The sequence below is a fragment of the Rattus norvegicus genome, chromosome X (genome assembly GCF_021556685.1).
Source record: "Rattus norvegicus strain SHRSP/BbbUtx chromosome X, alternate assembly SHRSP_T2T, whole genome shotgun sequence".
In the NCBI taxonomy this organism is placed as follows: Eukaryota; Metazoa; Chordata; class Mammalia; order Rodentia; family Muridae; genus Rattus; species Rattus norvegicus.
Window position 1 is genome coordinate 85,280,972 of NC_141554.1, and position 21,752 is coordinate 85,302,723.

The 21,752-nt window shown below is 36.8% G+C and overlaps 1 protein-coding gene across 3 annotated transcripts in view; it reads left to right on the forward strand.

Annotated features, from left to right (window-relative positions):
• Tex16 (testis expressed gene 16) overlaps positions 1 to 21,752 on the forward strand; it is a 373,047-nt gene that overhangs the window by 227,827 nt on the left and 123,468 nt on the right. For 2 of the 3 annotated variants that reach the window (NM_001417287.1, NM_001417288.1), the window contains 1 exon segment: positions 100 to 2,549. In NM_001417287.1, coding sequence (NP_001404216.1) covers positions 100 to 2,549 — 2,450 coding nt within the window. 3 annotated transcript variants of the gene reach the window in all.

The following is a 21,752-nucleotide window of genomic DNA, read 5'->3' on the forward strand; positions in this document are numbered from 1 at the left end:
TATATTTCGTTTGCACAGATTTCTACTATAATGTGAAAATTAAAGTTAGATTCACTATACTTTGCCTACTTTTGCTCTTACTATATTCTTCTCTCTTAGTTTCTAGAATTCAGCTAACAAGATACAAGAGTGAAGACAAAAATGTGAGATTCAAAGAGGCATCTTCAAGTCTCAGTGACAAGCAACTCTCACAAGAAAAGTTACAGAAGAAGCACAGCTATAGCTTTTCTCCAGACTCTCACACATTTACAGGTGAAAGGCATCCCAGAAAAGCTAGCCGGAAACTATCTGTCTATAAGCGCCATTGCAAGGAGTATAGATATTCCCATAGCTGCGAGAGTCTGAAGTATCAAATCAGTCCTATTCCTCTAAGTTTTGAGACTTGCACCTCTAATGTATCATCATTTGCTGGCAATCCAACTTCTGAAAGTCCTAAGTCTGTCACAAGAAAGAAGACTCGAAGAAGTATTACATATTCTCCGGATGTGAAAACTCAAAAATGTACTAGATGTTTTGTGGAAATCAGTAACTCTTCTTCTCATAAATGCACTGTGAATTCTGATGATTCTGACTCCGACTCTCCATTACATGGCCAGATTTCATCATATTCTAAGTATTCTCTGCACTCTAAAACCACCAGACACTTCAAGACAGCTCGAAATCGCCCTTTATCCCGATCCCTGGATCCTCAGCATCCTGTGGTCACCCGCTGCTCTCTACATGGAGAAGATTCTAAATATTCTATAGATTCCACCTCTTATTTACATTGTGAAAGTTGTTCAGCTCTCCAAAACCTTAAGGGGTCTTCTGTTACACATACCATTTCTAAGAACACTAAAAAAATCATGGGCCAACATAGCACCCATGGCCACATGTCAGCACCTATAAGATTTCCTCAAAGTGAAAGCAAATTCAACCTTAGTACCCAACCTCAAAATAAGGATACTCCTGATGACAGTGACATTCGATTTATCAGTGCTAGAAATATCAAAGGTGAGGCTAATGTTGAAGATAAACTTCCTTACAAAGATGAGACAGACCATGACGATGAGACCAATACTGAAGATGAAAGAGATGATGAAACAGACACTGAAGATGAAGATGATACCAAAGATAAGAAAGATCCTAAAGATAAATCTGACCCTGATGGCAATGATCCCAAAGATGGCAACTCTGAGAATAATACGGATGGCAACAATGGGTCTCATTCTAGTGGTTCTTCTGGACATATGGGTGAACCTGATTCCAGCAATGATGGTGACTCTAAATATGTAACTGATCACAAGAGTGAATCTGACCCTACCATTGATAATGCCAACAACAGTGACATTAACTTGAAATACAGCACTGATGATCTATATACCAACAATTTAGGCAATGCTTCAGATCTGGCAGAATGTTTCGATTACCACAATAATGCTGATTTCAAGAGTAGCACAAATCCAGCCTCTGGAAACAAAACTAGAACCGTACTGGACTTTACTTCTGGTTCCATCAATGAGGACACAGGCCCTAGAAATACTACCATACAAGAAAATATTGTTTATTCTGAGAATATTAGATTGCTTTCCAACAGTCATCAAAATAATGCCATTAAAACTGAGAGTGACCCAAGCAGTAACCCCAGCCCCCAAAACAGCTATGGGCTCCCTAAAGCCCTTGAGTTTAACACTAATATCACACCCAGTAATGCTACTAACAGTATTGCTAACCCTAACTATGGCACAAAACTTACTAGCACTGCTATTTACAGACATAGATCTGCCCTAAACTATTATTCAGATGTTAATGATGTCACAGGGTTTACATACAAAATAAGGTCAAGTTTTGTAGTCAACTCAAAGTATTTTGACAGAAAGAAATATGCTGTGAGACCTAGTTTTGCACTTAGCACTATCACTGCCATTGATAATAGTAACATTACCACCCGTACTACTGCCATTAGCTCTCAGTTTACTGCTGAAAAGATCTATGCTCTAGACACTGAATATTTCCCTAGATTGAGTCATTTCAAGAGTTTCAACATTATCATCAACCCAAATTATAATGATGAAAATATTCAGAATGTTAATAATTCTATTGTCATCATTAATAACAATCTACCTGCCACTGAATTAGAAACAAATTCCATATTATCTGTTCTTAAAACCATTTATAAAAATATCTCACATTTTATTGCTGGCACAAACTATCCTGATATTTTTATTACCTCGGAATTTTATGAGCCCGTTGAGCTTGGTAGAGCTTATAAAGTTTTTGATAACCAAAATATTGGTGCTCCATTCCAAGTCTCTCCTGGATACATGGACTCTCATAATTCTAAGTATCCCACTGGGTCCATGGATGCCCTTGATGCCAAAGAATCTGGCTTTTTAAAAGATTTTTCTAGGATCCAGAATACAATTGGCATCAAGTATCCTCCTTCCACTTTCAAGGTTCTTTCCAATCAAAATATTCCACCCCCTAGTTTTGATGTTATAGTAGAAGCTGAACTGCCAAATATTGTGAAGTTTGCTATATCATCAGGTGCTGTGAACCAGTTATTTAAGGTAAGTTTACTTAAGTATACTTTTCAAATTTATTCTCCATTTCTTGTAATTTTAATGTTAGTGTGTTGAACATAGTTTGAAATTATTTTATTTAGTTGATACATAAACTTTGGAATAGAGAAGATAAGTTATCCATTGTTACTTATTTGATACCTCAATATCAAGAGTATAATTTTCAATAGGAAATATCCAACTTCTATTCATTTTGTGACTAGAAAAATAGCATTGACTAGGCTATAAAACATATTCCTACTTTTTTCGTAACAATGTTTGAATAGTTCATAAACATAAGCCTAGTCACAGGAAAGCTAGTAAACATGTACCCTTGTTTTAGTTATGTTCCTCTTCAGTGTTAGAGGAAATGTGAAGGGAGGGGTAGAGGAAAAGGACAGAAGAAAGGAAGACAAAAGAGATTGATCTAAATTAATCTTAAGTTTTATAAATGAAACCATTTAACCAAAACCAACCTTGAAAACATTCATGTTTTAAAAATGGGTATCTGAAGTAGCCATGACATTCTAAACTGAATTATTTTGAAATAATAATAGAACTTGAGTTATTTTGGTGACATATCAGAAACCAAAGTTCCCCACTAGTAGCTTTTCAACTTTAAATTTAAAACCTATTCATCTTATTTTTCTTTATAAAGGAAAATAATAGTCTGAATTATGTACATAAATTATGATTGCTGTGGCATTTGGAAACCTATTTTTGACAATTGTAAAGTACTGTTAGGTTTTACAAAACTATGAAAACATTGTCAATTAGCATAATTAAATTTATATGCATTGAATTTTAGCCCTTTTATACATTAGACAAGGTAAATAAACTTAAATTTTATTTTAATATTTGTATATAAACATTTTTTCTCTCATTTGTTTTTCATAAAATAAGCAAATAAATATTATGATAAATTTAGAGTAGCCAGATTTAAATAGACAAAATAGAAGTACAAACTTACCTTCTTTGTGCTTTTACTATGATAGAGAGCAATTTTATGTTTTTTTTTCCCCAAGAGACATGATCTTTCTAGAAACAGCAAGTATGGTTTCTATGTCTTCCTTGTATAAACTTAAAGGTAATATTGGCTCGTTATAAATAATAAAAAGTGTCTTCCTGAGATAAAATCTTTAAAATTAAAAGCTTGCCTTGTCTTTTCTATTTTTCAGTTATTTCTCTCAAGTAAATCTTTTCATTAGTATGAAAAATTTAAATATGTTTTATTCTTTTGATATTTATGGCCAAATGAAAACATGTTTTTATTAAAGTTTACAAATTTTGATGAATGCAGTTATCATATTGTGTTTTATAATTAAAATCATTTCCTAGCTAAGAATGACAAGAACAAATAGGCCTACAAAATAGACTGTACTAACATAGAAAATAAATTTTTAATTGCAAGACCCTGATTTTTATCAAATAAAATAAAATATGACCTATTAATGAACTATATCAAAACAAGTACTATACCTGGTAATATTTTTCTAATATTTATACCAGGACTAAACAACTAAAATACTTACAATCGATTATAGTATTTTCATTGGAGATGAAGATTTCACCGTAAATTATGAATAGCTTTAGAAACAATGCATTTTTATATGCCTTCCAAAACAAAGTATTATCCATAAGAATGAGTGATTGTCTTCCTTTAGACATTTGATGTTTCCATATTTACCTGATTTATACATCCATATTCATATTTGCCCATTCAAAACAATTATTAGGAGAACATGGCTGTTTTTTATTCATACAATTAATGAAATGAGAAAATCTCACTCTAAAGAACTCAATTTTTTTCTACCAATCAGAAATGTACTAAAACAACCAATCATGCTCTAGCATACATAGTTAAGCCACTTTCATTTTCTTATTCAATTGTTTAATAGACATTTAATATTTGACCAATACTGTAAACTTAAAAAAATGGTAACTAAGTGAAAAACATAGCAAATGACCCCTGAAGAACTCATACTAATTTTCATAAAAAACAAGTAGACATTTGAAATAGCAGGTAAATAAAAACAAATTTAATAGTGGCTGAGTTTCCAGAGTGGCTGGCAATGCTGCCAATGTATTTAAGTTAGTTGAAGTGTATGTTTAGGTTATCATTTTATGCTCCAAGTTTTAAAAATAACTAATGAGCTCTCAATTCCCAAAGTCATCTCTTTTATGGTAATGGTTAATTTTGTCTAAAGTAGAACTAATGCTATGTTACTGACTAGTATCACTTAAATTATCTAAAAGTTAGATTGTAAAATTAGAAGTAGTATTAACTCCACATCTGATGAAATTTGAATGACTTATAAGAACTTATTGGAACCATCCAGAGAAAGCCATTTCGTATTTTCAGTAGAATGTTTGAAATACAAAATGATAACATGGAGCAATTCAATATTTTCATATAATCTATTAAAATTAGAAACATAAATATGGCATAGGCATTACATTTAATAAATGTCTGCACATAAAAAATGTGCTCTTATTGTACTGCAGTTCATGTAATACCTTTAAAAGATGCTTCAGAAAATATATTATTAAAATTTATAAGTTTTTTATTAAGATAGAACAGATAAGGATTTTGCTTTGGAAACACACACACACACACACATACACACATACACATGTATATTCAAACATATAATCAGTGTAAAAAGGAAGATAATCTGAAGTGGACAAAAGTAAGATTTGTACTCAAGTGCTATCTATAGTATAACAAGTCCACCATGGAGGGATATTTATAAGCTTAATTAGTGTGGTTAATAGATCTTAAAACAAATGTTAAATTTACACAGTCCAGAGAATGCAATGTCCTTCTAAAAATAAAAGACTCAATACTTATATTTATTTTGACATAATCAATTTGTCCCCTCCTGGCTTTTTGCAAGTATGCTATATTTTCTCACAGTGGAAGATATATTTCTTAGAAATTTTCAGTCTGAAGTAACACCACAGATATTTTATTCAAAGATAAAGGCAACTTTCTCCAGGTCAGTTAATTGTTCAACTTCTTTACTAAGAGCACCATCAGTGTACCAGATATTCCCATAAAATAGCTATTTTATATGTCAATTTAATATATTTCCTATAACTAAAGTGCTTTGATGGTATCTCAGTATTCTAGTACTTATCAGATAAAGATTTTAATCTTCCATAATTTTTATAGTGCTGAGTTATTGAACCAGGACCATGTTGTATTAGCAAGTGATTGACCATTTAACTACTCCTAAAACTAAGATGGGAACTTGAAAGTATTCAGTTGAGATATAGTAAGCTGAATTGTATTTTCCTTTTGATATATTTATAGATCTTGATCGAATATAAAATTATATGTAATATATAACACATAATATGTTATATATTATATATCCAAGATATATAGGATATATATATATACATACATATAAGATATATACAATAATTCTGAGAGAAAACATGAGCAATTAGAAAAAGAGCTCCTTCAAAAATGAAAATCTTTTAATTATTCTCTAGATAATGTGGTAGAAAATCATTATTAATCTTATACGAGATAATGTTGTTGTCTTGATTCTAGTATTCCAGAGGTAGAGGCAAGCAAATCTCTGTAAATTCAGCATAGCCTTGTCTATATAGCAAGTTCCAGATAGTCAAGCTAAGGCTACAGAACAAAACTGTCTCAGAAAGAAAAATGGTTCAAATTTTGTTTTAAATTTCAGTCTATATTTTTGTGATGTGCAGTTTTCTTAGTGAAATACAAACCTACACAAACATAGGTGAGGAATCCAAAATGAACCAGATGTTTCAAGTTCTAAGTAAGAATACATTTGTTACTGTTCCAGTGTATAGACAAATCAATGCCTGTGACCTTCCTTTAGGTAATTAAGAATCATCTTTATTATAGCACTAGAGCTACATTTCTTCATCTAATAAATTGTATATTACCATTAGAAACTTAACAGATAAATAAAATATATAACCATAGAAAGAAAAGTTGAGTTATGTTCCCTGAAATGTCTATTTCTAGACAATTATATAAGGTTCTCAACTGGAAAAGACTAAAATTGTTAATTGTGAGAGTTTTATACAAAGCTTCAGAAAAATTGAATATTTAACTCCTTCAAAATATTCTCCAGTACAAATTATGAATCATTTATGACATTATATAACAAAAGGTTGAGAAATCTATGATGAAATGAGAAGATATATAAAATTTGGGATTATTCAAGCATTTCTAACTACTTAAAATTATAAATATTCATATTACTATTATCCCCATTTTCCAAATGAGGGATTAAAAACATAGTATAATTAAGAAATGTTTCCATGGCTAAAAAGTTATAAAATGAAAGAGCCTATAATTAGCATATAGAGTTAATTCATGTATTAGATGTAACATGATTAAGGTAACAGTTCAAATATGGTAATCATAAAATTGATCCACTATAGTAAATATGGAGGTTATAAAGTAAACATCATTGTGGCCCATCTTAGTAGTTTAAGAAATAGTATTATCCCTGCTATTGTGAGGTAATCATAGCAGTTTTTTGGGCAAGGACTTGAACCTTTAAATAGTTGTGATATTTAACATATTCTATTAAATAAAGTAAAGTATTATAAGGAAATATATTTTATTTCACTATCACTTATAACTCCCTAGTTTCTTTTTATCCTATTGTTGCAGCTCAGACTCCAAACAGGTAGCAGACAAAATGTTGACCTTTGATTAATGAAAAGAATACCTTGTGATGGAAAAGACAAAAGCACAACCAAGAAGGTTCTGAGGATATGAGCAAATAACTTCAAAAGAGCTACAATGTTCCCTGAACAGTGTTTATTTTATGTTTATCCTAAGATATTCACTCCATTATATGTCCATGCTTCTATTGTCTATTGTGACTACAGATACTTCAAAGTACCATGTGACAATTACCCCATCCATATTAGTTACATGTGGCAGAGTATGGAATTAGGAAAAGGACACACTGTAGTCCTTTTCTAGACAGCATACAAAACTAAATTTTACTACTATGTTTTCATAATGTAGATAAGGTTTTCAAACCAATTCTTACTTGTATTCTTTGTATTTTGAAGAAGAGGACTTTAACTTTTTAAAAATTTAAGACAGATATAATTTTTTTGGTATTGTGGTGACAGTTCAAAGAACCCATACCAGATATGTAATTTACTGTTAATTTTAATTGTTGTTACTGTTTTGTGAGTGTGGAGCTCAAAATTAAAATAGTTAAGACTCATCAGTATTGTGCAGTGTTTAACTTCATCTCATTCAAGTGAACCTATCTATGTATCCTCCTGAAAGAAACAGCATATTGTGTAGAACTTCACAAGAGAGCTGAAAAATATCAATCAAAATAGAAGAAATTTTATTTCCTTTGCAGTTAGAAGGCATGGCTAGTTTTATAAGCATACTTAAATAAACACTTCATTTTGACTTTGGACTTCCAGGTGCACTACATATATAGGCAATCAAGCCATGCTAATTTCCCAAACCTTTATATAAGATACAGTGAAGAAACTTGTACTCTATTCCTTACTTAAATTGTCTTCTCCAGCTAGCTTAAGTGTCCCAGATTTTCTGTTCCTTACTTTGTGTGTGTGTGTGTGTGTGTGTGTGTGTGTGTGTGTGTATCTATGTGTATATACGCACACCATGTTCTTCTTCAACATAAAGCTTCCCTCAACATAAACCTTACTTTCTTCATATGCTTCATATAAACAATATTAAATTACTCTATCCAGTCATAGGTCATCCAATTTAGATGTTAGTACATTTGAGGAATCACCAATAGTTTAATATGCAGAGTTCATGGTGTAGATAAGGTAATGATTTTAACACACAGTGAAACAGATACAAGGACCTTGTTTATCATAATAGAAAAATAAGACCTCTCTCAGAAAACAGGTAACTGTTAAGAACTTAAAGCAGTGTAACAATGTATTCTGATTAGGCTACAAATATAGCAGTTTATTGATGTAGAGGATAGGTTTAGAGAAAGCTGAGAGTGAAGGATACTAGATAACTATCTATTATGTATCTCCCTGAATTATTCTAGACTCTAATTCAGATGGTCTTGAAATTAAGCAGTAAGCAGTAAAAATGGAGAAGAAAAAAAGTATGCTTGAGATATTAAAATAAGAACAACATAGGCTCCTAATACCAGTTGCAGAAAATGTATCTGACTCCCTTGCCTACCTTTGGATCTCTTTCCTTTAACTTGACTGTCTTACCTAACCACTATAGAAGAAAATGCTCCTAGTCCTGCTGCAACTTGAAGAAACAAGGCAGGTTGATATCCATGGGAGGCCTTTTTCAGAGCTTTTTCTGAAGAGAAAGGGAGAATAGGAGGATGGCAGGGAGGTGAGATGAGAGGGAGTGACTTCAAAGATAGGAGGGAGGGTAAGCTGTGATTAGTATGTAAAATAAACAAAATAAGACACAAAAATATAAAAAGAAACATTAAAATTGCTGAATAGTTGGCTACAGGAAGAAAGAAGGAAATACTTAAGGGGAACTCAGCTTTCTAATGTAAATGATATTGTGGTATGATTATTAGAAAATAGAGAGCAAGGAGTATATGTGTTTCCTCTAGTTTTTAATAACAAACTGCACCCTGAATATATAGATTTTTAAAAATTCAGTACATTGTACAAAGCAAGTTTTCTGAGTTACTCAACTTGGTCTCCTTGAAGATGCTATTTATTCTGTAAAATAAACCAACAAAGTTGCCCATATGTAAGAAAAATATGGCTTAAAGCTCTAATGTCCTCTCTGGAACTTCCTTGTGGTCCTTTGTAACTTGGTTCCCTGGTTTCTGAAGTTGCCTCGAGCTCTATATTTACATGTGAAGATTTGGAGCTAGGTCCACAGATAAGAGAAAACATTTGGTATTTGTCTTTCTGTATCTGGGTTACCTCATTCGAATATTTTCTGCAAATTTCATTATTACTCTTCTTACTGCTGAATACTGTTCCATAGTGTATATTGCCATATTTTCCTTATCTATATAAAGAACATTCCTATATTGTGAATAGAGCAGCAATGCACATTGCTAAATAATTATGTGTGGAGTAGGATGTTGATTCATTTGGGCACTTTCTAAGAAGTAGAATAGTTGTGTCATATAGTAAACTTCTTATTAGCTTTTGGGGAATTCTTCACACTGATTTGCAGAATAGCTGCACCAATTTAGACTACCAATAGTAAATGGTGGCGGTCCCCATGTCCTATAAAACAATGATTGTTTCATTACACTTGGACATTCTGATTGAGGTAAGATATAATCAAGCTATTATGATTTGCATTTCCCTAATTGCTAAGGAGGATAAACATTTTTGAGATATTTTTTAGCTCTTTTTTTTAATTTATTAGGTCCATAGCCCATTTATTGAATGGGGTTTTTTTGTTGTTTTGTTGTGAAGGGTATTTTTAAAGTTCTTTATATATCTTGAATATTTGTCTTCTCTCAGATGCTTAGCTGATAAAGATTCTCCTCTTCAATCATTTCCATAGCTGTTTAGTAGCTTTTACATTTTATTGGATATTTTATTTACTTACATTTCAAATGTTATCCCTTTCCTGGTTTCCTCTTCACAAATACCCTGTCCCTTACCCCCTCCAACCTGTTTCTATTAGGGCGCTCCCTCACCCACCCATCCACTCCTGCCTCACCTTCTTGGCATACCCCTATGTACAGAGCCTTCAAAGGACCAAGCACCCACCCCCACCCCATTGATGCGAGATAAAGCCATCCTCTGCTACATATGCAGCTGGAGCCTTGGGTCACTCCATATTTACTCTTTGGTTGGTGGTTTAGTCTGTAAAAGTCCTGGGGAGTCTCCTTGATTCATATTGTTCTTCTGATGGGGTTGCAAGCCCATTCAACTCCCTCTGTCCAGAAGCTTTTAATTTTATGAGGTCCTGCTTGTCAGTTCTTGGTCTCAATTCCTGAGGATATAGACCTTTTTGGAAGCCATTTCTTCCCTTATATCTTGTATGTCCAGGTGAACATTGATGTCTTTTGAGTTAATTGATATTAAGGATAATGTATGTATAATTTTATTCTTCTACATATGGACAACTAGTTTCATAACATTTATTTTTTAGATCCAATTGATAAGATATAATTGCCCACTTAAACATACAAAGCCTGGTACCATCCATCCCTTAGGAACATTAATAACAACCTGTAAATACACAGCAGAATCTTAACATCACCTGCCATGGCTTCTCACCTCTCCTCTCTCCTGTCTCCTCTCTCTTTCTTTCTCCTCTAGTCTCCTCCTCTTCCTTCAAACTTCTCTCCCGCCCATCCTTCCTTCTCCTCCAGTGACAGGCCTCCTTCTATCCTGTACCTGCCCTTCACCTGTACTGTACAAATTCAATGGGGAGGCTCTGGTGAAGTCACCTGATTCCTGAGTATGTGACTAGGCAGCTGTCCTTGGGGCAGTGGAATTAGCATCAAAATACAGATAACTTTAGGGCACACCACAACATTTACCCCTTTTTGTCCAGTTAAAAAACCTTTTCACTTATATATAAATTGAGTACAATTATTACCATTCTACAATTTATAAAGCATATGATATACTCAACACCCAGTCCATCACTATATCAATTAAAACAGAACATTTAGTTATCCACTCCAGCTTAAGAAAGACTTAAAATCTATATTATATCTTGGCTAGCTTGTATACTATCTGATAACTATCCAATAAAATGTATATTCAGAATTAAACAGCCTGATAGGCTATGAGACTATAATCAGTCTTCAACCCCGTCAGAAATCTGAGAATGACCAAATATCTATACACATAGGAAGCCTAACACGACTTCTAGAACTGAGAGGTTGTAGAGACAAATCTCCACTAGCACATTCCCCTGTTAGCAACATGTGAGTGCAAGTCTTCAGCCTACTGGCCCAAAATCAACTGACAGACTCTTGAAATGCAGATTTTGAAGGGCTGATCACCCTGTCTTGGCAGAGTTTATCAGTCAACTATTCTGCATAATTTGTCCTTTTCTGGACAGTACTAGTCTGCAGATGAAACAGGCAGTTTTGTCTAGTGGCTGCCTAGTCACAAAGTATTGCCTCACCTGGAGGTAGAGATGTTCAAATTCTTTGTTAAATCCACCAAAGGGGAACTGTTAGGAGCAAAAGATAAATAACTTTAAATCTCAAATTTTGTGGATTTCTGATGTTTTTGAAAACCATCTACCTATATAAGACAATCTGTACTATTGTCTTTATATCTTAATAATATCTTGAAAGTACTCTCACAAAGTCAGCAATATGTTTGCTATTTGAATCTTAACTCACAGGGGTAATCAGCTCAGAAGTTTGTAATGACAACAATAGAAGGACTTGGTCTAAACCTTGTACTTTTAAACTTTTTTGACAAATAAATTCTATACCAAAACAAAGATATGATTTAAGCTTATTTACCAAATGAGATTATGACTGTACAATTCAATCTGGTTAATTCCCTGTTAAATTACAACCATTTCTAAATTCCTCATAAAAACAACTTTAGAATAACCACATCCAGCCCTCAAAGTCCAGGGAATTGGGGCGACAACTCCTCTATAACTTCTTCAAGCTGTACATGGGCGTTGAGATATCCTTGGGGGTAGGGGGGGTAGGAAGAATGAAGCAAATTCTGTAGCCGATGTGTCCTGACTGGACCGAGCTGAAAGTCCTTGAGACCAGGATTCAAAGTAGGCATACTCTGCAAAAACACAACTCTCAAGACAGAAGTTTAGAATTGAGATATCTTTTTGTTTGATTCTCCTGCATTAATTTTTTCAGGTGGTCTACTCTTATCAAATCTGATCAGTATGACTCTGTGAGGTTTCCAGAGCCTAATCACACTTTTTAAAAGCACAAAGACAAAATCTTTCTTCCAAAATACTGTGTTCCTTGGTCTGAAACCAGAAAAGCTTATATCTTGCACTCTCTCCCAGAGTAATAATATAACCATAAAACTCAAAGTCGTACCCATCATGAAGAATAAACAATTTTTTAAAAAGGAAGTAAGCTAAACAATGAGCCTGATAGGCTTTTGTACTTTATTACCCCAGCCAGCAGGGACTGAGTTATTTGTGGGGGTCCAGGGGGACCCATACCTGCGGGAGAATGGGCGAGAGAGAGGAGCGAGACCAAGCAGTGTCCTTGTCAAGGTCTGTTTATTGAGAGGAATATACAGCATTTAAAGCTCTGAAGCAGGAACTGAAGCTTAGGGTGGGAGGAGTACTGGGAAGTGCCCAAGGACATAAGGAGAATCTCTAAACTGCAAGATATTCTTCTCAGACAATGAGGCGACAGTCTTCCAGGAACTTGTTCTTTCTTTGAAAAGGTCAAGCCCTTCTCAGGAATCTGCACAGGGCAGGGCTCTATCTTTGCCTAGTCTGGCAGTCCGGTCCCGGTCCCCAACATCTCCCCCTTTCCTTAACTATCAGTGGGAGGAAGGTCTGTCTATATGGTGTGCATCCACAACCAGCACCTGGTTGGTGAACCCCCGTGTCTTAGGCTACACAGGTTGCTCCCATGTCTGGCACTCTAACTTAAGTTCCATTATTTCCGCCAGGGTGGAAGTAGTGGTCTGAGATAGATCAGACATGCCTCACAGAGTGCCCAGTTTGGCCATGGCGAGCCACTCTTGCAGTTAGGACTGCACCCCAATGGCTAGGAATGATCTTATGCTTTAACACACAGTTCTGGGCTATACGTGTGTGTTTTGTGAGAGTGGGCAACCCAGATCATGGACCGGTGCTAATCCCGTCATAGGGTTACTTCACAGTAGTGAGGTGTGCGCCTGGTATGTGGCACCGTAATATTCCTGTCATTGACACTTCCACCAACGACTGATTTTCCAGCCTGAGTTACAGGCTGTATTTAGGGTGGAGAAGTCGAGGCCAGCTGTGGGCAACCCAAGGGGAGTATCACACTCCCCCGTTGTCTCAGCCTCTTCACAATGGAGGTGGTGGTAATGGACCGAGACCTGCTTGGTAGCTAAATCTACCTGGGCCTTGATAAAATCAGTTAACTTTCCAAGCACCCATGGGCCAAAGGAGACAAGTAGCAGGAATCCTATAAAGGGACCCAGGATACTGGGTAGAAGAGTGGTGAGCAGGGGAGAGGCAGAAAACCAGTTTTTATACCAGGCTTCACTCTTTTCTCTTTCTCTTTGTCTCTTTTGTAGACTTTCTCTTACTTTTTTAGGCTGTTTTCTACTAATCCTGTCTTATCAGCATAAAAGCAACACTCCTCCTTGAGGGATCTCCCTGTTGGAGAAAGAGAAGATCTAATCCCCTTCTATTTTGTAGAACAGCCTCAGCCAAGGAAGGGACTGAATCTTTAAAATAGGTTATTCCTTGTTGAAGCTCACTGATGTCCCTTGTCTATGGCGGCACTGAGCTGATAACTCTGTTGGGAGGTGATCAGGGAGGCAACCCCAGTTCCTGTCCCCACAGCTGACAGGCCTAGGAGTACTGCAAGAGTTATGGCAGCGATGGGTTCTCTCTTTGTACACGTGGAAGTGCCTCTTTCCCAGAACTACAGGAACTCAAGATTGGGCCAGGGAACTCCTGCAGCAGTGGTGGAGTTGGCAGACACCACATCTCTGGCGCCATTAAGAATCACCCAGATAGGGGGTTGGGGATTTAGCTCAGTGGTAGAGCGCTTGCCTAGGAAGCGCAAGGCCCTGGGTTCGGTCCCCAGCTCCGAAAAGAAAAAAGAACCAAAAAAAAAAAAAAAAAAAAAGAATCACCCAGATATAGTTGAAGATCTGGTGAGGCGATGTAGCAAGGGCAGACTTGATGATGCTTCCAGGGATCCAGATGAAGGGGAACATGGTCAGCGTGATCTGTAATTAAGCATAGTTAGACTTTTCCTCAGGGTTGTCCCTGGGTGGGTTAAAGGCCTTAACAAGGCGCTCAGGTAGCCAACGGGCACCCCCAGTCTTTGAATCATAAATGCAGGCTGATCGGGGCCATACCGTTGGGATGTTAATGGGTCCTTCCATAGGACTGGTGCATAATCATAAGAAGTATGGGGGTGCCACAGGCGGTCTGCTGCAGTTTTTCCATCCTTGTCCATGACAAGGTAGTTAAGGACAAAGAGTGCATGATTTATTAAATTTTTGTGATTACCAGGGAGGGGGAATAATATTTCCCCATTTGACTGTAATTTATGGATCATATTTTTAAGGGTTTGGTGAGCTCTTTCAACTATACCATGTCCCTGAGGATTATAAGGAATACCCGTGACATGTTTAATTCTGAGTTGGGAACAAAGGTCTTTAAAATTAGAGCTAGTATATCCAGGTCCATTATCTGTTTTAACAGTCTTAGGTTGAGGTAAAACTTTGAGGCAAGCCAGAACATGACTTATAACATGTTTGGTGGCCTCCCCTGTCTGCAGGGATGCATAGATAAAGCCGCTAAGGGTATCAATGGTGACATGAATATATTTTAATTTACCAAAGGAGGGAAGATGGGTGACATCCATTTGCCAGAGCTCTCCAGGAACCAGCCCACAGAGGTTGACCCCTAGGTGAGGGTCAGGCAGTAGAGTTATGCAGCCTTTGCAATTATGGACTATTTGGTGAGCCTGTTCACGAGTGATCTTATATTTAATCCTAAGGGTTTGTGCATTAAGGTACATCACCTTAATGTGCTTCTTGGGCAAGTGTAAGGGGCATAGAGAAGGCCCCCTGAGCCAAGGTCACGAGCTGGGTGAGGTGATCAACAGCATCATTACCATCGGGCAAGGGGCTTGCAATCTGGTATGTGCTCGGATGTGTCCCACAAAGAAGGGGCAAGAATGCCGCTGAATATACTTTTGTAAGGTGGCAAACGGGGGCAGCATTGGTGGTAGGCCAAATATAGGGCACTGTTTCTAACAGGGGGATAGAAAAGGCAAGATATGGGCTATCTATATATAGGTTAAAGGGTACATCAGGCAGCGCATGAAATACTGCAAGGATGGTTTGAAGCTCTACCAGCTGAGCGGAATCTAAAGGGGTAGAGAACTGTTGTATTTGACCATCAATGGAAAATGTGGCTTGTACATTAGAGGAGCTGTCTATAAAGACAAGGTGGACTCCCGACATAGGGCAAACACGTGTTACCTTTGGAAAGACCACTGGGACTGTAATTTTGTGAAAAAACTATCAACTTATCTGAGGGGTAATGATTATCTATCTTACCCTGAAAGGCAATGCAGCTAATTGTCCATTCATCTACATGTTGACTGAGCCAAGAGACCTGGGAGGGGCTATAGGGTAACATTAAAGCATCAGGGTCCCTTCCAAAGAGCTTATGGGACTGTTCTCTTCCAAGACGTATGATTTGTGCCACCAGCAAGGGATAGGTGGGAAGGACCCTAGTTGAGGAGGAGGGTAAATGTATCCAGTAAAGAGGATATTGCTGCCCAAAAAACTGCTGTTGGGAAAAGGGGAGGTAGGAAGGACACCATTGGAAAATGTCGAGAATACCAGTGAAAAATCACAAGAAAGAGCTTCCTGCTTCTCAAGATTGTTTAACTTTATGGTCCACTAGTTCCTGGCAGAAGCTTCCTGCTTCTCAAGATTGTTCTCTAAGGTTTTAATCTAACTTTATGGTCAGCTAGTTCCTGGGAGAAGCTTTCTGTTATCTTTACTAGGTCGGGAATCACATATCTAAGGGCCTTATCTTAAGTCCTTTCATCTAGTTCCTGGGAGAGCAGGTTCAAGAAATGTGACCTTGTACCTACTTTCAAGTAGAGGGCAGGGTCTGGAATTTGAGGTATTTAGGGCTTCTTAGGGGTGAGCTAGCATTTTTAAACTTCTGACTTCTTAGCTGCATTTTTTTGTTCTTTCATTCCCCACTTCTTCTAGTGGCTAGTTCTAATCATAGAACTAAATCTTTGTATCTTTATAATATTGGTTTTATTGTCCTCCTAAAGCATGATAATGTTGACATAACATCAAAATCTGAACAGTACTCACTCTTTCTCTAATGAAGGTAACTAGTTTAACACACACGGACCTATAATCAGAAACAGAAGCAAAACTAAGAAGGGTCCCATAAGGGAAGATATCAGAGTAGTCATCCAAGGAGATCTACTAAACCAGCTCTTGAACTATCCCTGATGTGCTTCTCAGTCTCTCTGTCTTTTGTCTAACCTTTGTTTTGTTTTGTTTTGTTTTGTTTTGTTTTTTAAGTTTACTCATGGAGTCTTTAATTATTCCTGAATGGTCTACATAGAAGTCACATTCTTCTTTTAGTGTAGCACACAGACCTCCTTCTTTAAGGAATATCAGGTCTAATCTTCTCTTATTCTGAAGGACTACCTCTGAGAGGGATGTTAGGGATTCTTGGAGGTCAGCTTAAAAAGTCTTTTTTACTCTTTTTATATCTAAGTTAATAGCAGTTCTGAATTCTCCATAAGCCTTGTGTTGCAGGGCAACAGCAGATGTCCTTGTAGCTGCCCTTGCAGCACCTAGACTCAGCCTTAAGATAGCCCTAAGTAATTCTCAACTCTCTTTTGTGTCTTACTAAGCCTTTAGGATAAGGATTCCAATCTGGACACTATCTGAACCTACACACAAAGGTCATGACTGCCTTTTAGAACTTCTAAACTTATACAGGTTGTGATCCCAGAGACACAGTCCCAAGAAGTGTTAGGAGTACTAACATATGCAATGTTACATCATTTGCAATAGAAATCAAGCCTATCCCCACACCTATCCCAATGGAACCCAGGGTAAACATGAAATTCTTGTTTCTAAAGCACACTCCTCAAGTGAGCATTATAGATTTCCTGTAACAGCTACTAGCAAGCGTCTCAAGTGGGATGGTGAGAAAACAAGAAGAGAATCCATAAAATAGAAGTCCGCTGAAGAGGGCAAATAGCATTTAGTCACACAGAAAGACAATCAAAAGATTAACAGACAAAAAACAAACAAACAAAAAAAAACCAAAAACAAAAGTGCACACAAAAACAAAAAACAAGCGGCCGCAAGATTGCCACAAAACCGAACTGATTCAGATGGGAGCTTCCATGAGCTCACCAAAGACAGATGGAGGGGGAACGGATTCCACATCACTCCTCCTTCCCAACCAGAATCTGTCCATTTTCTCCTGAATCGGAACTGCCTCGGATCCTTTTTCTTACAATAAGTCAAACACTTTCCAACCTTGTCCCGACTATAGGAGCTAATTTCTGGTCCTTCAGTAATAAACCAAGGACAAGTTTCTGACACAAAGACAAAAAAAAATTTAACCAGATCCTTTTTCTTAACTCTTACTCCCCTTTCCCTGAAAGAAGACTTAAGGTCTTTGATAAAGACCGCTTTCTTAGACATTTTTTGCCCATTCTCAATTAGACAGGAAACTCTTACCTGCTATGCCTTTCTCTCATGAGCGGTGAGAGCACGCGGCCATGAACACACCAGATCTGCACAGCTGCTTTCACTTTATCTGCGTCGGTTTCCGGACAAATACCTGGGGTCTTCAACTTCTTTTTCTGTCCGGTGAGGGTCCGTACCTCGAGCCGCATGTTGGGCATCACTTGCCCCTGCCAGTGGGGACTCAGTTATTTGTGGGGGTCCAGGGGGACCCATACCTGCGGGAGAACAGGTGAGAAAGAGGAGCAAGACCAAGCAGTGTCCTTGTCAAGGTCTGTTTATTGAGAGGAATATACAGCTTTTAAAGCTCTGAAGCAGGAATTGAAGCAGGAACAGAAGCTTAGGGTGGGGGGAGTACTGGGAAGTGCCCAAGGACATAAGGAGAATCTCTAAACTGCAAGATATTCTTCTTAGACAATGAGGCAACAGTCTTCCTGAAACTTGTTCTTTCTTTGAAAAGGTCAAGCCCTTCTCAGGAATCTGCTCAGGGCAGGTCTCTATCTTTGCCTAGTCCAGCAGTCCGCTCCCGGTCCCCAACACTCTATGATATGAGGAAATTAACCCAAAATTTCCGTGGAGCCCACATTAAGAGAATTCGAGCTTCCTGTTGTGGTAAATATCAAAAGTAACCACAAACCCTCACTAGCCGGCATCAACGAGCCATATGGCCTTTAGCAGGGTAATTCATAAAACAAATCAAATACCTTCTATCATTCCAATATCAATAAGCAACGTATCAAACCAGGACTTTTGCCCAAAATATCCCAATCTGTTAAGCTCTCTACCCGGAGCCACAGATTTTTATTTAACCTTAATAACTTCTATAATATATGCCTGCATTCACTCTCTCTGGTGTTACAGACATTTCATCACAACTCTCTACTTGGAGGTAGTGACTAATTTTTCTCTAAGTTCTGAACCGTGGATGAAAATCCCCACCTGATTCAGATAATCTCTTTACTAGTATTCTTTCTAAAAACAAACTCAATCACCTTTTAATACCTGTAATGAAGAAGTAGCTTGTCTAACTAGGATTTCAACCCAAAATTCCCATGGAGCCCACGTTAAAAAGAATATGAGTATCCTGAAAGAGTTTCTAAACAAATTTCTTTAAAAAGCAACTTTTAATCTCTAACTCTCTGAGTTGCCATTACTTATCACACAGCAGGGGACCTACAGCCTGCCAGCCCAGGTGGCTTCCCAGTTTCTTTGTTTGAATTCCCGCCCTTAACATATCACATAACTTAACATGGCACCAGCCTCCTCTTACTTAGAAAATAAAAACTTTCTCTCAACCCTTAGGATTACTAGTGGATTTTTGCCCATCACATTGGCTCGCCATCTGTTGTTGTAAAAGTATAAAAATAAAAAGTTATGGGTTGTCTTTTACCCTGCTTGGTCCGCACCACGGTACCCCAAGACATCTGCTAGATATCTTGGCAGAATCACATCCCAACTCTGCGGCGGCCCATTGTCTCCTGCTGATGCACACTTTCCTACACTCAAACGGTCACATCAAAGAACACAAAACACAATAATCTTAGATCCAATTGATAAGCTATAATTGCCCACTTAAACATACAAAGCCTGGTACCATCCATCTCTTAGGAACATTAATAATAACCTGTAAATACACCAAGCATAATCTTAACATCACCTACCATGACTTCTCGCCCTCTCCTTCATAACATTTATTGAAGATGACTTTTCTCCAGTATATGTTTTTGGCAGCTTTGTCAAATATTAGATGGCTGTAGTGATAATTTATTTTGCATATTTGGTTTTGTTGTGTTGGTCTATATGTCTGCTTTTGTGCCAGTACCATACAGTTTTTATTACTGTAACACTGCAATACATCTTTGAAACTGGAATGGTAATTCCTACAGAATTGTTCAATTTATTCATAATTGTTTTGGCTGTCTGAAGACTTGTGTTTCTAAATGAATATTAGAAAAGTTTTTTTTATTTCTATATAAAATTCGGTTAGAAAATATTTTATTGGGTTGCATTGAGACTATGAATAGTACTAAAAGTACAATAATCATTTCCATAATGTTAATTCTACCAATTTTTGAACATTAATATCTTTCCATTTCCTAATATCTTTCTCAATCTTTCTTCAAAGATTTAAAGTTTTATAAAGGATTTTTACTTCAGTTGTTAAGTTTATTCCTAGTTATTTTACTTTATTTGAGGATATTGTGGGTGGAAGTTTGTCCATGATTCTTTTCTCAGTATTTGTCATTGGTGTATCACAGAAAGAATTGAGATTGAATTTTCAACTTGACTCTGTATCTTGACAGTTTGCTGAAAATGTTACTCATTTTTAGATGTTTTCTGGTAAACTTTTTTGGCATCTCTTATGTATAATATTTTATCATCTTCAAATATGAATAGTTTGATCCCCCCTCTTTTCCTCTTTGTAACACTTTAATTTCCTTTTCTTTCCTCATTGCTCGAGCTAGTACTTTGACTATTCTATTGAAAAACAATGACGATAGTCAAACTCCTTGTTTTCTCCCTGGGTTCAATGGGATTGCTTATAGTTTTTCTTCATTTAGGATGACATTGTCTGTGGGTATCTCTTAAATTAAAGTATGTTTCCTCTAGTCGGATAATCTCTAGGACATTTATTATAAAAATATAATAGATTTTGTCAAAAGCCTTTTCTGCAACTATTGAAAAAAACATGATTTTTTTCTTTAAGGCCATCTTTGTAATTTTTTATATATAATTATTTTCATCTATTGTATCATCCTGGCATCTCTGGGATGAAGCCAACTTGGTAAAAGTAAGTAATCTTTTTTGATATGTGCCTATATTTTTCCAAGTATTTTATTGATTTTTTCTTTTAAAAATCTGTTCATCAGGAATATTGTACCTGTAGTCCTTGGTTTTTGTTATGTCTGTCTGGTTTGAGTACTAGAGTAATACTGGCCCATGGAAGGAATTTAGAAGCTGTCCTTCTATTTCTGTGTTTGTTTTAATAATTTAGTCAAGAACAGCTTTAGATCTTTATAAGTCAGATAAAAAATCTGCTGTGATTCCATTTAGATCTGGGCTTTTAAAAATTAATTAATTAATTAATTTACTTATTTACATTCCAAATGCTGTACTCCTCCCAGTTCCCACTTCCAGTTCCCTCTCTCCCATATGCCCACCCCTTCTCCTCTGAAAGGGTGTCCCCTGCATGTCCAGCCCCTGCATGCTTTTTGGTTGGTGGCTCAGTCTTTGATAGCTGTCAAGGTTCCAGGTTAGTTGACTCTGTTGGTCCTCCTGTGGAGTTCCCATCCCTTTCAATGCCCACAATCCTTCCTCCTATACTTCCATAAGAGTTCCCTTCCTCTGACCAAAGGTTAGCTGTGATTATCTGCATCTTCAGTCAGCTTCTTGGTATACCTTCTGAGAAGACAGTTATGCTAGGTGCCTGTCTGCAAGCATAACAGAGTATCATTAATATTGTCAGGGATTGGTACTTGCTTATGGGATAGGTCTCAAGTTGGACCCATTATTGGTTGACCATTCATTCTCTGTTCCATTTTTGTACCTGTATTGCTTTTAGACAGGACACATTTTGGGTCAAAAGTTTTGTGGATAATTCAGCATCCATATCCGTCCACTGGGAGTCCAACCTGGCTACAGGAGGTGACCTTTTCTGGTTTCATGTCCCCACTGTTAAGGCATTTTGGCTAAGATCGCCTCTATTGATTCCTGGGACAATAAAGCTTCTGTGAACATAGTGGAGCATGTGTCCTTATGGATTGGCAGAGCATGTTTTAGGTCTATGCCCAAAAGCAGTATAGCTGGGTCTCCAGTAAA